Source organism: Fringilla coelebs (assembly GCF_963513975.1).
Source record: "Fringilla coelebs genome assembly, chromosome: 3".
Classification (NCBI taxonomy): domain Eukaryota; kingdom Metazoa; phylum Chordata; class Aves; order Passeriformes; family Fringillidae; genus Fringilla; species Fringilla coelebs.
The window spans coordinates 87,548,768-87,561,965 of NC_140030.1; the positions used below are offsets into that span (position 1 = coordinate 87,548,768).

General features: G+C 45.1%; 1 protein-coding gene across 2 annotated transcripts in view; it reads right to left on the bottom strand.

Moving 5' to 3' along the window:
- Positions 1-12,305, bottom strand: part of RHOQ (ras homolog family member Q) — a 19,431-nt gene extending 7,126 nt beyond the window's left edge. For both annotated transcript variants that reach the window (XM_084203419.1, XM_084203418.1), the window contains exons 1-2: positions 12,054-12,305; positions 11,841-11,899 (exon numbers count right to left, since the gene is read on the bottom strand). In XM_084203419.1, the coding sequence (XP_084059545.1) occupies positions 11,841-11,899; positions 12,054-12,195 (201 nt within the window). In that variant the 5' untranslated portion in view covers positions 12,196-12,305. The remainder of the gene's footprint in view (positions 1-11,840; positions 11,900-12,053) is intronic.
- Positions 12,306-13,198: the final 893 nt, after the last annotated feature.

The window sequence follows — 13,198 nt, forward strand, 5'->3', positions numbered from 1 at the left end:
CTATACAGCTATTAGACTAATTTGACAATCTGATTGGGGGAGGCACTGCATGTATATTTAGACTTTGAAAATATTTAAGGATATTGGCAGGAATATTTTAAGAATGTGAATAAGATGGGCAAGAAAGCCCCTAAGGATTGAAATAGTCAGTAGAAGTCTCATAAACTCAAGGCTATAATAGTGAAACAGCATACTCTAGAGTTTAAAAAAAATTGTTTGCTGAAGCAGGTGAATACAGAAAATATGAGGGCTGTAGTAACTTCAAACAAAACTGGACACAAGAATGTTGGCTTAATTAATGTTCTGTGGAGCTGTGATCCCTCTAAAAGACATGACACTGCAGCAGGTCTGTTCATAATTTCCCTAGTATCCCTGTGGAAACCCAGGACAGCTGCCAGTACACAACAGACATGAAGATGAGATGAAGGAGCTAAGGACTTGGCTTCTCAACTACAAACAGGGGGGTTTGTTTATAAAGTGGAGAATGGAAATTCAGGCTTTAAAATTACCATGTCTTCTTATGGTAGGCTGAAGGTATGTCTAGCATTGCCTTTATCTTGGTTCCTTAAAATCTATCCTTTAGGTCTCCTTTTCCATGTTACAGTACCTAATAATCTGCCTGAGATTTTCTGCTGCCTTGTATTTGAATACATACTTTGGATGGTGAAGAGGATTTGCTCTAACGTGTCCAAAATCTGGCTATTTCCAACCTGCCCAGAAACAGAGGTATTGAGAAACTTTTTGTATGCAGACTGAAGACTGCATACAGTATTATTGCAGCATTATAATATTCCTCATTTCATGGGTTTGCTCAGACCAAAAGCAGAACAAAGTGTCCTGTTTGTCCCGTTTCAAGTCATGCACTTGATTCTGAACTGATACTTTTGCCCAGTTCTATGGATATCAGCTGAGACACAGCTAAAGAAAAGGAAACTGTATTCCAAATTCTGCCACTGACACAGTATGTAGTCCTGAGCAAATCATTATCCTCTCTCTGTTTGCATCCTCCCATCTGTAGGGGTTTGATAGCTTAATAATGCATTAGTCTTTGCAAAGCACTCCAAAAGCCTTTGATGTACACAGCTTATGTGAAGTGGGATATTTAAAAAAAATAATAATAAACTCAGACAAGTTTGTGGAGTATAATAATTTCTGGACAGCCTTCTTGACCCACAGAAAGCACTACTCCTTATATTTATTAGAACACTGATGTGCGAGGTGCAGCCATACAGGGGTTCTGGACGTAGAGACCTTGTAGCTCCCCCAGTTTATGGTATCACGCTCCTCCCAGCTCAAGTTGAAGTGATGGACAGAGACAGAGTCTGTCTGCAGAGACACCCCTCTGTTAGCAGTGTGAGACCACAGGCCTCCTGCTCACCTGCAATGGTATTAGGGTCTCTGGCTGCTCCAGAGATGAAAGGCAATTCATCTTTTGCAGCCAATACCTTCCCACACCTTGACCAAGACCTTTGAGGAAGTCCAGGCCTCTCAGATCTGCCATTGCAAGTCGTGAAGACAATGCTAACCTAGATCTGTCTGGTTAATTTTTATTTCTTTGCTAGTGTTTTTAAGAACATAGGAGAAAACCAAATTACAGTATATCATTAACACTGATGCAAGGGCCTAAGATGTGTCATGTTTTAATCCACACTCAGTGTCTTGTTCTGACAGAACCAAAGTAATGAATTATTTTATGCCTTTTGCAGTTTAGGAATGAAATTTTAACAGTGCTTCAGTTGTTATACTTACATATCCTTGATAAACCTATTTCTATTCCAAGAGGTATAAAGTGGATGGGTGGAAACAAAATAAAGCTTGCACCACTGGAAGAAAAACCAGAGCTCAAAACCTCTGCATTTGTGATCTCTGTGTTAGCAACCATCTGTTGCTTTCACAGCTTACAACAGCAATCGTAAGGAGAGGTTCTCACTCCCAACCATCTGTTTTTAGAGGGGAAGCCAAAAATAGACATCAGGCAGAGTTGCTAGAGGAATCCAACCTTCATGCAGCAAAGGGTAATCACTACTGCTCAGAGAGTGCAGTGAGGCAGAGTTTTGCAGAGTAAAATCCCTGGTAAAAGTCTGTTTTAACCAATTCACAGTAACAAGAATCAGAAGTCCTCTCTCATTATGAATTGCCATATTTCAGTTTTTGAAATGCATTTCAAACCTGTCCTTCAAGACTGCATTTTTCAGTTTTCCTCCCTGAAAATAAGTGTCTGTTTCAGAAGGCCCCCTGTAATATTTTGGAAAACATAACAAGTGAACCATAATGACTGATGAACTTAGTAACAACTCACAGCTACCTCTGGGTTTGCTCAGACCAAAAGCAGAACAAAGTGTCCTGTTTGTCCCGTTTCAAGTCATGCACTTGATTTTGAACTGATACTTTTGCCATCTCCCCCAGTTTATTTGGAATTAAAGGCTGATCTGCAGCTTTGTCATAAGCACCAGGCCAAGCCTCTATCTAAAGGTTTTGAAAGCAACTGCTTACTGCAGAAGTACACCAGGAAACAGACTTCACTGCGCTGAATCACCCTGTGGTTTCTGATTCTACAAGACACTTGGTGGGGGAGGAGAGAGAGGGAAGTGGCCTATACTGCCCCATGCCAAGCATAAATTGCTTCCCTGGCTAAAAAACACTTCAAAATTTTCAGTCTGGGCTGTGTAACACTGTAACCCTTTGCAAGGAAGGAGGGTGGAGTGTCCCCCAGGATGCTGGTTTCCTGGCACTGCCGCTCACAAGGCACCACTAATGCAGGACCATTTGGCATAAAGCTGCAGTTTGGACTGGCAGTGCATTGTCATCAAATGTCTGCTTAGCCAATTCCACGACCCAAGCTCTGCTATGCTGATGACTGCATTTGATTTTTCAGTTGCCTACATCTGTAGCCCCTAGCTTTTGAACATGCAAAGCAAGAAAGATGCAGTGATTATTCCCTGGCTGCAGGGGAAAAGTGCACTACAGACCCTCTGTCTCTTCACAGGCTTCTGAGGATACAGCTTGCATTGCTAAAGAAAGAAGAATTGTCCTGTTGTGGTTTGTTAGCACAGGTTTCCCAGAGAGTGCAAAAAGCTGTTGGTTTGGGCCCAGCATCTATTTTTAATTTATAGAAAAGGCTGCAAGTATGCAGAGTAAGTGCTCTTCCATTGTATTCTAAAAATGAAGTAAACTGATCTAAATCCATTTTTGAATTCCTGTGAGGAGGACTGTTCAAAGGACATATGAATTATACATTGAAAAAGCCCAGGGTTTGTGAATTACCTTTTTTTTTAAATAACAAAACTTTCCTCCTGGCATATTTGAGAACTGGGCAGCTGCTTACATCTCTGAAAAGCTTTTCTGGATAGACAGAAATAACTAGCTGGAAGAAGGAGCCTAGTTAAGATGGATTTTAGATCATTAGAGACGGGAAGGACAGCATGTTTCTTTAATTATATACAAAATGGCCTTTAAGTGATCAGATTTGATCCTAGCCTTAATATGGGATTCAGTACTGTCCAAATGCTACATCTTGCCATGTGGCGATGCTAAACTACTCTCCTAGATGGTCTCAACAGCACATTCCCTTCTCTCCATCACCATGAGAAGTTGGTTTTCTAAAAGTGCATGTCCCTGAATTTTCTCTATAGGGCTTTATTATTTTGGCATCTGTATCAACAGAACATGTATTCAGCTGACTGCAGGCACAGTTTCACTTGAATGCCTTCACTTAAACCTGTTGTCTACCCACTATGGAGCTCCTAAGAAATGGCAGAGTAGCTGGCATAGACAAACCCTTTCAATTCTTGCCCATAAGAAATCTCAGTCCTGCTCTGCATTTCTTTCCCACTGTCAGTGACTTTATGAACAGCATTTTTTCCTCACCAGATTTCCATTTTCCCCAGGAAAGGAATTCACCACAGTTGTGTCTGCAGCCATGAACAATCAGGGTTTTCCATTCTTTCAGATACAGCAAATAAAGTTAAAAAATAAAATGTACCCTGACACAGGAGATCTGGACAGATCCTCTGCAGAACCTGCTCTTTGGAAAGATAGGTTCTCTGACTTTATTTTCACAGAACATGACCTGTTGTCACAGGCAAAACAGCCTACAGAGTAGAGTTGGTTTAATACAGTTATCCATATATTAGATATGTCTTTTAATTTGCTACCTGTATCAAGACTGATCAGACAAACAAGACTGATCAGTTAGGTGTTCCATTCCCTTTCACCTTTTACAAATAAACGCCAAAAGCACATCTTCAGTCCAGTGTTGAGGAACACATAGAAGATTACAGCTTTGCTGCCTCCTCAAGATTAGCTCCCATCACACAACTTCTCAGGAGTGTGCCAGGGCCATCATGTGCACCTTGAATGAACACATCACAGTGAAAGAGTTTGTGGAATGAAAGGAGTTCCTAAGAGTCTTCTGCACATTGTTTTATATCAAGTTCCATTTGCTTGGGCTAACAGCTCCCATTGAAGATGAGAACATCAGCAGATGTTAAGGCAATTGAAAGAAAAACCATAGGCAGTTTTTTTTAGGTGAGGAGTTTTTAAGCCATCTCACTGCCTGTGGCTGGCCTATCTGTTGGTCATAACTAAAGACACATCCCAGGTCACACCTGGCATCCATCCCTTCTTGACTCCAACACTGAATCCCAACTGGAAATTGGACCAACAAGGAAATAGCACTAAGTCCTAATCCTAATGATGATCTTAAAGTTCATGACTGCATCTAATTTAGAGCACAAGCTGCCTGAGGTACTCTGAATCTGTGTTTTATTCATGTGGAGCAATATTCTCACCTAGGATGCTGACAGATGTTGCTTTGCTCTGGAGAATAATGCTGCCACCTGCATTTTTATGTGCACACCAGCGAGTGCCTGGCATAGCAAAGAATTATTGCACACGTGCCACAGCACAGATGCAGCATGGAGCAGGATTAAAACAGATGGGGACACTAACTGTAAAGTGTCAAATGACACAACCCCTTCAGAACTGCTGAAAGTGTCACATAGCACTCAGACATTTTTCTTAACACAACTCACCCAATCACCAATTCAAACAAACAGACTGCTTATAAAACCACAGAACAGAGCAGTAAAAAGACACCATTCTTCTCCTCTATGTCCTTATTTTGCATTATTCCTCATTAGGGGAGGAGCAATTTTGTTAGAAATGCAAGTGCTAAATTTTGAATCAGTGTGCTTTATGTTGTTTCTTAATTACCAGGTTCCTGGAGTCTCTATAAAGAAAAAGCACATCCTTTTCCCCTTTAAATTAAAGATTAATTTCTAGTACCCCACATATACAGAGAAAGGTTGATACATGAAGATAGATGAAGGCCAAAGATTTAAAGAAAACCCACATGCAGCGAAAGGCAAAACCATTTTAATTTCCTAGATTTTTTGGGTAGTGGTGTATGTGGGTAGGAAGAGCTGGCTCGTCATTTTGAATGCCCAGGACTAACAAAACCTTGCTGAAGCAGGTTTTACATCCACTTTGTCCATGTGTTCTTAATAAAGGAACTGGAACAAAGTTTACTGAAATCAGCAGTAGGGTGCCAGCTAACACAGAGCTTTGGATTAGACCCTAACACACCCTTTTACATTGCAGGTCCGTGCTATGGAGACAGTACTCCATCTAATTTTGTTTACTTTCTTTTAAGATGTAGGCTGAACCAGGAGTTAGGCTGTAAATGAAAACTGCATTTTTTATACTTCTCCTATTTACCAAAATATGTAGAGTTCTTTGTAAAGAAAACAGATTTCAATGGAGAAGTCTGAGTATGGACCTGCCAAAAATTCCCAGGGTATCATATGTTCCCTATGAGAAAAACTCCTCAAGTCATGCTACCTTATCCAGTTGTCCCATTCCATCACTCCTGCCTCCTGCAGCACAGCTGTAGATTATATGATACTCAGCTGAGTGCAGGTGCACGCACCATCTTAAAATGAACTCGGGAAGTAAGAGGATACACAATAACATTGTGCTGGAAGAGCAGTAACTATTTGTATTTGGCGTTGCCTTTTTAGCTGGTCATGTTTAGATAGCATTGTAAGATGCCACTGTGCCTCAAAGAAATTAAAAAATAGTAAAATTCAGGCAGCTCTCTGTCACAAACTAAAGGATATCTACTGACTCTTAACCCGGGAAAAAAGGGCTTTTAACTTGGCCATGTAATCAGTGTTTAGCAAGGGTCCATCCTAGGTCAGTAGTCTTCACAAAAATGTGCTTCTAACATATCCAAAGTTGAAGTTTCAGAGAACCTGTCAAACTTGGTTTGCTTTGTGTTCTTTATTTTGGTCTGCCATTAACTTGCTGTTGAAGTGGCAAAGATATCCTGGATCTACATTTTCAAATGCATCCCTTAGATTTGGTTTTAACATAACTCAGTGTCACTATTCAGAAGTACTGCGGGGCTTTTGGCACTCTGAAAATGAAATGTAACTGTCTGGAGTTTCCAACATCTATCTAGTGGATGCTTCTGGGAACTCAGAACACCATCTCCCATTCTGCAACTCCCCATCTGGTGATAACAGTGCTTACCTATCCTTCTAGGAAAGCTGCCGTGCTTTCAAAGCATGAGTCACACCTCACGAAGAGGCGTTTAGATGCAGGCTTTGCACTGAGAGTATTATTGTTGCCAGGCCATTTTTAATAACCAATCTGAAGGTATAAGTCCTTTTCTTTTTAAAGAGAAAGCCTGTCTTTGCTTAAACCCTTATCTAGAGAGCTATAAACACAAAGATTGTTAGCTCAGGCACTTCACCTCCTCTTACACTGAAAAATTTAAATTCCAAAGGGAGAATCTAGGCATGTTTTTATTTTATCTCTATACATCCAGTTGTTAAATCTACGTGGCTGGCAACATCCTGAGGCACAGAGCAGCTTCAGTGGAGGCTGAGCTATTCATAGGCCAGCACGCTGGGCTGGGAGTGAGCTCATGAGCTCACAGCCTCCCCAGTGCCAGCTGCCAGCTCGGCTGGGACATGTAAAGGGAGCAAGGCAAAAAGCATGTGGGAGGAGGGAGGCTCAGGGGGGGCAGAAAGGGGACGGGATGTTAGTTGCTAACGTTTCATGTTTAGATCTGCCAAATTCATGTTGGAGGTCTCAGTGTTTACACCTCTGCAGTAAAGGGTGGCAGGCTTTGCATTGTGTGAGACTGCTGCACTCCAGGCTGACATTTGCAGCTACGGCTGCCTGGTAGGGGCACTCAGAAGGAGCAGAGTGCTCTGAGGAGGGACATTTCTATTTCGCAACAGAGCAGCAGCTGCCTCTCTTCTCAGTAAGATACTGGAGTGGTACCTAGGGCTAGACCAGGGCTACTTACCAAAGCCAAGACAAAGAGCCAGCAAGGAGTATTAAGATTACTGCTAGCAACCACCACAGGTTTGAGAACTATCCATTTTAATAACTACCTCACACACAGACACCTTCACATTTATAACCATTTGTTTTTACACCTCTCCTTAATGCAGACACTCATCTCCCTAATAACTGAGTTAGCTTTGTACACTTCAGCAGCCTGACCAACTGAAATATAAAATTGCTTTAGCATCACGGCTTCTGTTACAACCAAAAAATCAGTTTATCTGAATTAAGATGGCTGTGGCTGCAACCACTGTGACCATCTGAGCTGACATGTGCAAAGAAGTGGCTTGTTCTGTGCTTGTGAATACCATGTTTTCTGGTACTGTTCTGGGGACAGGTGAGAAGGCACCAAGAGCTTCATTTTATCAGACCCTGTATTAGGGTGTTTAAGATAGAGATATAAAAGCAGAGACCCAAGGAACACAGTTCACCTCAGCTTTGTCTGACCAGGCCCCTTTAGTATCAACAGTAAGTGATGCTGAGGGATATAAATGTTATTATGAGGCACTGCACTGTAGTGCCTCATAATTCACCATACCCTGCTCTGCCCAGATGCTGGCTTGGTGCCAAATCTGTACCTAACAGTCATGCCATGCCTCAGCATCTCTCTTCCCAGAGCAACACAAGCAGTACAGGCTCCGCTACTGCAGCCTCCCCCATCCTTCCTCTAGATCCCAACCATCCTTTACAGCAAAGACACAGGAGCAGAGCAAGGCTTCCCCCTGTATGTGGTCGGCACACGCTGGAAGAAGGGGACACTCTGAATTAAAATCCTACAGCAAAGGAACCAGCAGAAGGATAAAGTCCAACTGTCATTTTAAACAACAGCCTTGAATATAGAGCAAAATCGCCAAAAGGCAACTCCTGTGTGTCCTACCACTTATTCTGACCACCTGGGACATGGCAAAGGGACATATGGCACCTCTTTGTTAGTGCTTAGGACATTCCTCCAAAAATGTTAACATCTTGAGAGCTGACAGTATTACTTCTGATATCTTGGAAGAGCAAAATGATAATCACTTCCCAGCAGTTCAAAATCTCTCCAACATGGTGATCTTAACAGACCCCTGATGAAGCCGTGGTTCTCTTCCCAAACCGATTTTGCTATGCACCCCTGTTCCATGAAGAGCAGTATTGACATGCTGTCTCCCAGAAGAGGCTGCTGCAAAGCCAGAGGCCTCCAAACATCAGCATCACAAGCACCTCATGTTTAAACTTCAGTGCTTTGATGTGTCTTCAGTACAGCTAGGTCCCACAGTTCTCATCTGGGGAAACCAAGACCTGCTCTAAACCCACCCAGTGCATGCTAAAAGGAGCTGCTAGCTCCACCTCTGGGAGGAATTGCTGGAGGAATGGCACTGAATTCCCATCCACCTCCCTGATATGGGAGGCTGCCTCCACAGCTGCAAACCCAAATGGGCTCTCTGAGCCTCCACGGCCCAGCAGCTGTACTGGCTATTTTCTGCTGAACCAGGGCCTCAGTATTTTCAGACAGAGAAAAGCCTTCTTGAACTCACAAACACTCAAAGGCCTGTGTGTAAACTGAACTTTGTGAACCACTAGTGGCATTTTTCCTTGCTATACATATTACCAGGGAAAAAATGGAATTTTAATAGGTTTGTTTTCAACCTACTTTAAACTCATGAAGATATGAGGCCTTATGTCATCCTTATAGTTACTACATGTGATCCTGTGTGTGTTGTGAGGAAGCGAGCTAGAAAGGAGTACTGGATGAACTCAAAAGCTTGCAACTCCTCTGCCAAAGCAAAGTCTGTCACAAGTTGCTAAATACATAACCACGCAAGTTAAAGAGACCCACACACTGATTAGCCAGTATTTCAGGGTGATGAGCCTGCTGTGCACCAGCTATGAATCAAAATCTTGTCTTTAATCTTTCTTTTGCTAACAGCTTTCTGCATGGATTTGGAGTAAGTTCACTATCTGAACTTTCATTAACCCCTTTCACTCCTCCTCCCCCTGAATTGAGATCTGTGGATTGGACTGATTTACTTTGTCCAGGGCTAGAAGTTAAGTTTTATAAAACTTAACTATACTATCAGGCCAATATTTTACAGTAATATTATTTGGGGGTGACAGAATTAGAGACAAAAGCACAGATGTATGCTGGCATAGAAATCCCAGCTTTGGGCAGAAATGTATTCAATCCATATAGAAGTCTGTGGACTGAAAGCAGCAGGCATGTACCAGGTACAGCATGCTGATTCCCCAACACAGAGAAGACACCATCAACTCATGTCTTTTCTGCTTTTTACTATATATATTTAAGTTTTAATGTAAGCTTTCTATTATTGTGTAGCTTTGGGAAGACAGGCTTGTCAGCTGCTCTGACAAAGCAGCTTCTAACTGAATGAAGTTGCTGGACTGGCATCTTGATACAGACTCCCTTCTTTAGTTGTACTGGATGTTGGGATGGGGCTCCTGTGGGCAGTCTCTGACATCCACCAGTTCCCCAAACGTGCTGAAGTGGGATGGGGATAGTGGTAAAGGTTTTATTAGTACCACGGGTCTGACTAAAAGAGGAGTTTTGCCAAGACCAGATATATCTGTAAAGGTAGCCTCATTAAAACACCCTATGTGAACTGAGGGTCCTTTGAATCAGGCCAACAAGATCTATTTCTAGGTGCCTCAAAAACTGCCCTGGAATTCAAAATGAAGATTTCAGCTTTTCAAAAATTGGGGAAAAAAGCTTACCTCAACTTTCTCTATATACAGTTTCACACTGAAAAGTTTTTCTTAGTGTAACAGGAACACCTTAATTTGCTGTTTGTTGTAAACTGGTGAGTTTACCCTACTGACTTTTGAGGAGGCCAGAGGTCACCTGTGTTTGCAGTCAGCACATTCAGGCAGAATGGGGTACTACAAAACCACCTTAGTTGAGGTTGCACAGAGCTAACACAAACACACATTAATAGCAACAAGCCCAGAGCCAGCACCCCCAAACTAACCATGCATATGTACAGACGTGCTAGGCTCACTTTCACACTTTCCAATGCTCACTATAAAAAAGAAAAAAAATAGTTGCACACTAACTAGATGCTTTGTCTGAGCACTAGATCCTCACTTTGCAACCTACTTAAGCAACATTTTAAAGCCGTATTCTGAACTAATTACTATTCATAAACAGGACTATGATAGTAATAAGAAATGCACTTAGCTGGCATAAATTTAACTAGCTTGTGTTTATATCAGGGACATGACAGGCATGAAGTCAGTCTTTGTGGGAAGAGTCTCATCCTTCAGGGTATCAGCTTTCTGGAAATGGCGCTGTTTCCTACAATTCTCATGGAATTAATTTTTTTACTGATTTCAGGCCTAACAAAGATATAAAAGTGGTTAAATGTTGATTCCCTACCTCAAGGCTATATACAGATCTAAAAAGGTACAGTAATTCAGGCAGCAGTTGTTCAATTAAGTATAGGAACAACATGGTTAAAAATTACGGCTTCAGTCTACGCGACTTCAGTGAGATTGTCTTACGAGTTGCTCTTTACAACAAGGAAGCATGTCTGAGGTCATGTGAGACCAAAGCACATGCTCATACTGCAAGAAGAAGTTTAATATAGGGAATACACAACTTTACAGACACCCATGCTGCGTTTCTGTATATGCCCTGCACCTCCTGGGGTCAGGCTCTTCACAAACAGTTTCAAATAAGTGATCCCCAGAAACTACTCTAACCCTGGAGACCGTACTTGGCTCGTGGTTGGTGCCATGCAAGTTAAGCTCAGGAAGAGATTATTTGAATTATGAAGCCCTTTAGAAACTGCTAGACCAGTGACCCTCCAAACATCCACTATTTTATCCATCATTAAAGTTACTTAAGAGCCATGCTGACATCACAGCATCTTTCACAATTGGCTGTAATGATTTTAACCAAATTAATCACTTGAGTTGTCTGGGACAGCAAAAGAAACCCACGTTATCTCAAAGGCAGTGGCTGAGGATTACATGTTGTTATTTTCCACCTTTAGTTCGAACAACTCTTTGTAGCTATTTGAGTGCTGTAAACCACTACCAAAGCAAGCTGCGGCAGCCTAGCTCTCCATCCGACCCGAGGCGGCTGAGGCAGTGTGTGCCCTCTGTACTGAACGGGGCACATTTCCCACCCCGAAAGCCGGCGGGAGGGTCGGCCCCCCGAGGAAGGGGTCTGCCAGTGGCGATGCCCGGCCCGGAGCACTGCCCCGCAGGCGCCGGGCATCCCCCCACCCCAGCGCCAGGCGATGCCGTGGCGCCTCGGCCCCAGTACCGCTAAAAATAAAGCCCGTCTCCGCCTGCCCGCCCTCGGGAATCGAGGTTGGATCGATGGCTTTCTTTTAAAGCTGGATTTTATCAATCGCCCCCCGCCAACCCTCCTCTGAACCGCCCGGCCCGGACCACAGCCCTGCGAATAACTTCAGCGCCGGGATCGCCGGCGGCCGGGGGGACGGGGCCGGGATCCGCGGGCAGCGCTCGGCACTCACCTGGCCGGCGGTGTCGTACAGCCCCAGCAGGTACTGCTTGCCCCCGACGGTAACGCTGACTGCGAGGGGGGAGAAACACAGCGGGTGAGGGGGGGCAAGCCCGGCCGACCCCCCTGCCGGACCCCCGGCAGGGCAAGGCCAGGGGATGGAGGGAGGAGGGAGGGGAGAGAGCGGCTGCCGCCCCCGGCGGTAGCGGGACCCCCGCCGGCTCACCTGCGTAGTGGTCGAAGACGGTGGGCACGTACTCCTCGGGGAAGGCGTCGTTGGCGTAGCTCATCAGCAGGCACGTCTTGCCCACGGCGCCGTCCCCCACCACCACGCACTTCAGCATGACCGCCGCGCTGCCATGGGCCATGGCCGGAGCCCGCCCTCATGGCCCCGCGGGCGCGCCCCGCCGAGCCGGGCCCCTCGGCATCGCCGCCGCCGCCGCCGCTCAGCGGGCGCCCCCGCCGGCCCCCGCCGGGCGCGGCCCCCCCGCCATCCGCCGCCGCGCTGGGCCCGGCGGGAGCCGCCTTCCCCCGGTCGCGCCGCGCGGCGCAGGGAGCGCCCGCCCGGGCGCGGGGCCGGCAGGCGGGAGGGGCGCCCCGCACGGGGGCGGGCGGGCGGCGGGGCTGCAGGGCCGGGGCCGCTGTGCGAGAGCGGCCCTCGCCCCGGCCCCGCTGCCCGCACACGCATGCACGGCAGCGGCCGGCGCTTCCCCGCCCCGCAAGTTACTTGGGCGCTGCGGGCACCCCCTGCCCCGCGCAAGCAGCGGGGCCGCGCTCGTTCTGTGGTGATCCCCCACCATTGCCCTGTACGTACAAAGGAAACTCCGGTAGCATCCTCTGGTATTAGCCCCTAACTGTGCCGGTAAGCGTGAAAATAATCAACGTGATGCGAAAGGATTTTGTTCTGCACTGAGTTTGTTGTCTTTAGATGTAAATTCAGTAGTGGGAACAGATTTAAGAACACCAACGTGTGTCATTTGAACAGGCTTGAGTACCCGTTTGCAAGGCTAAAGGACCAGAGGACAAGACCTTTTCTGAGATGCTGCATGAAAAAAAGAGTGAAATCATGCTCCCACTAGTGTCAGTGGCTAAAGTCCCACTCAGTGGCACTAGGCTGTCACCTTAGCAAGCTGTTTCCAGCTGCACATTTTCAAATGGTGTGAAATACGTCTACAGTCAGACAGAAACAATTGCCTTTTTCAGTTTACAATTTTTCCAGGTTTATGCTAGAAGCCCTATCCAATTACAACAAAAACGTCACACAACAGTGCAAGCCACGAGGAGACCTCTGTGTTGTGTAGGTTGTGTCTCTATTTGATCTGACATGCTTCAGGGAAAAAATAATGCAAATCCCACATTGCACAAAGCTTA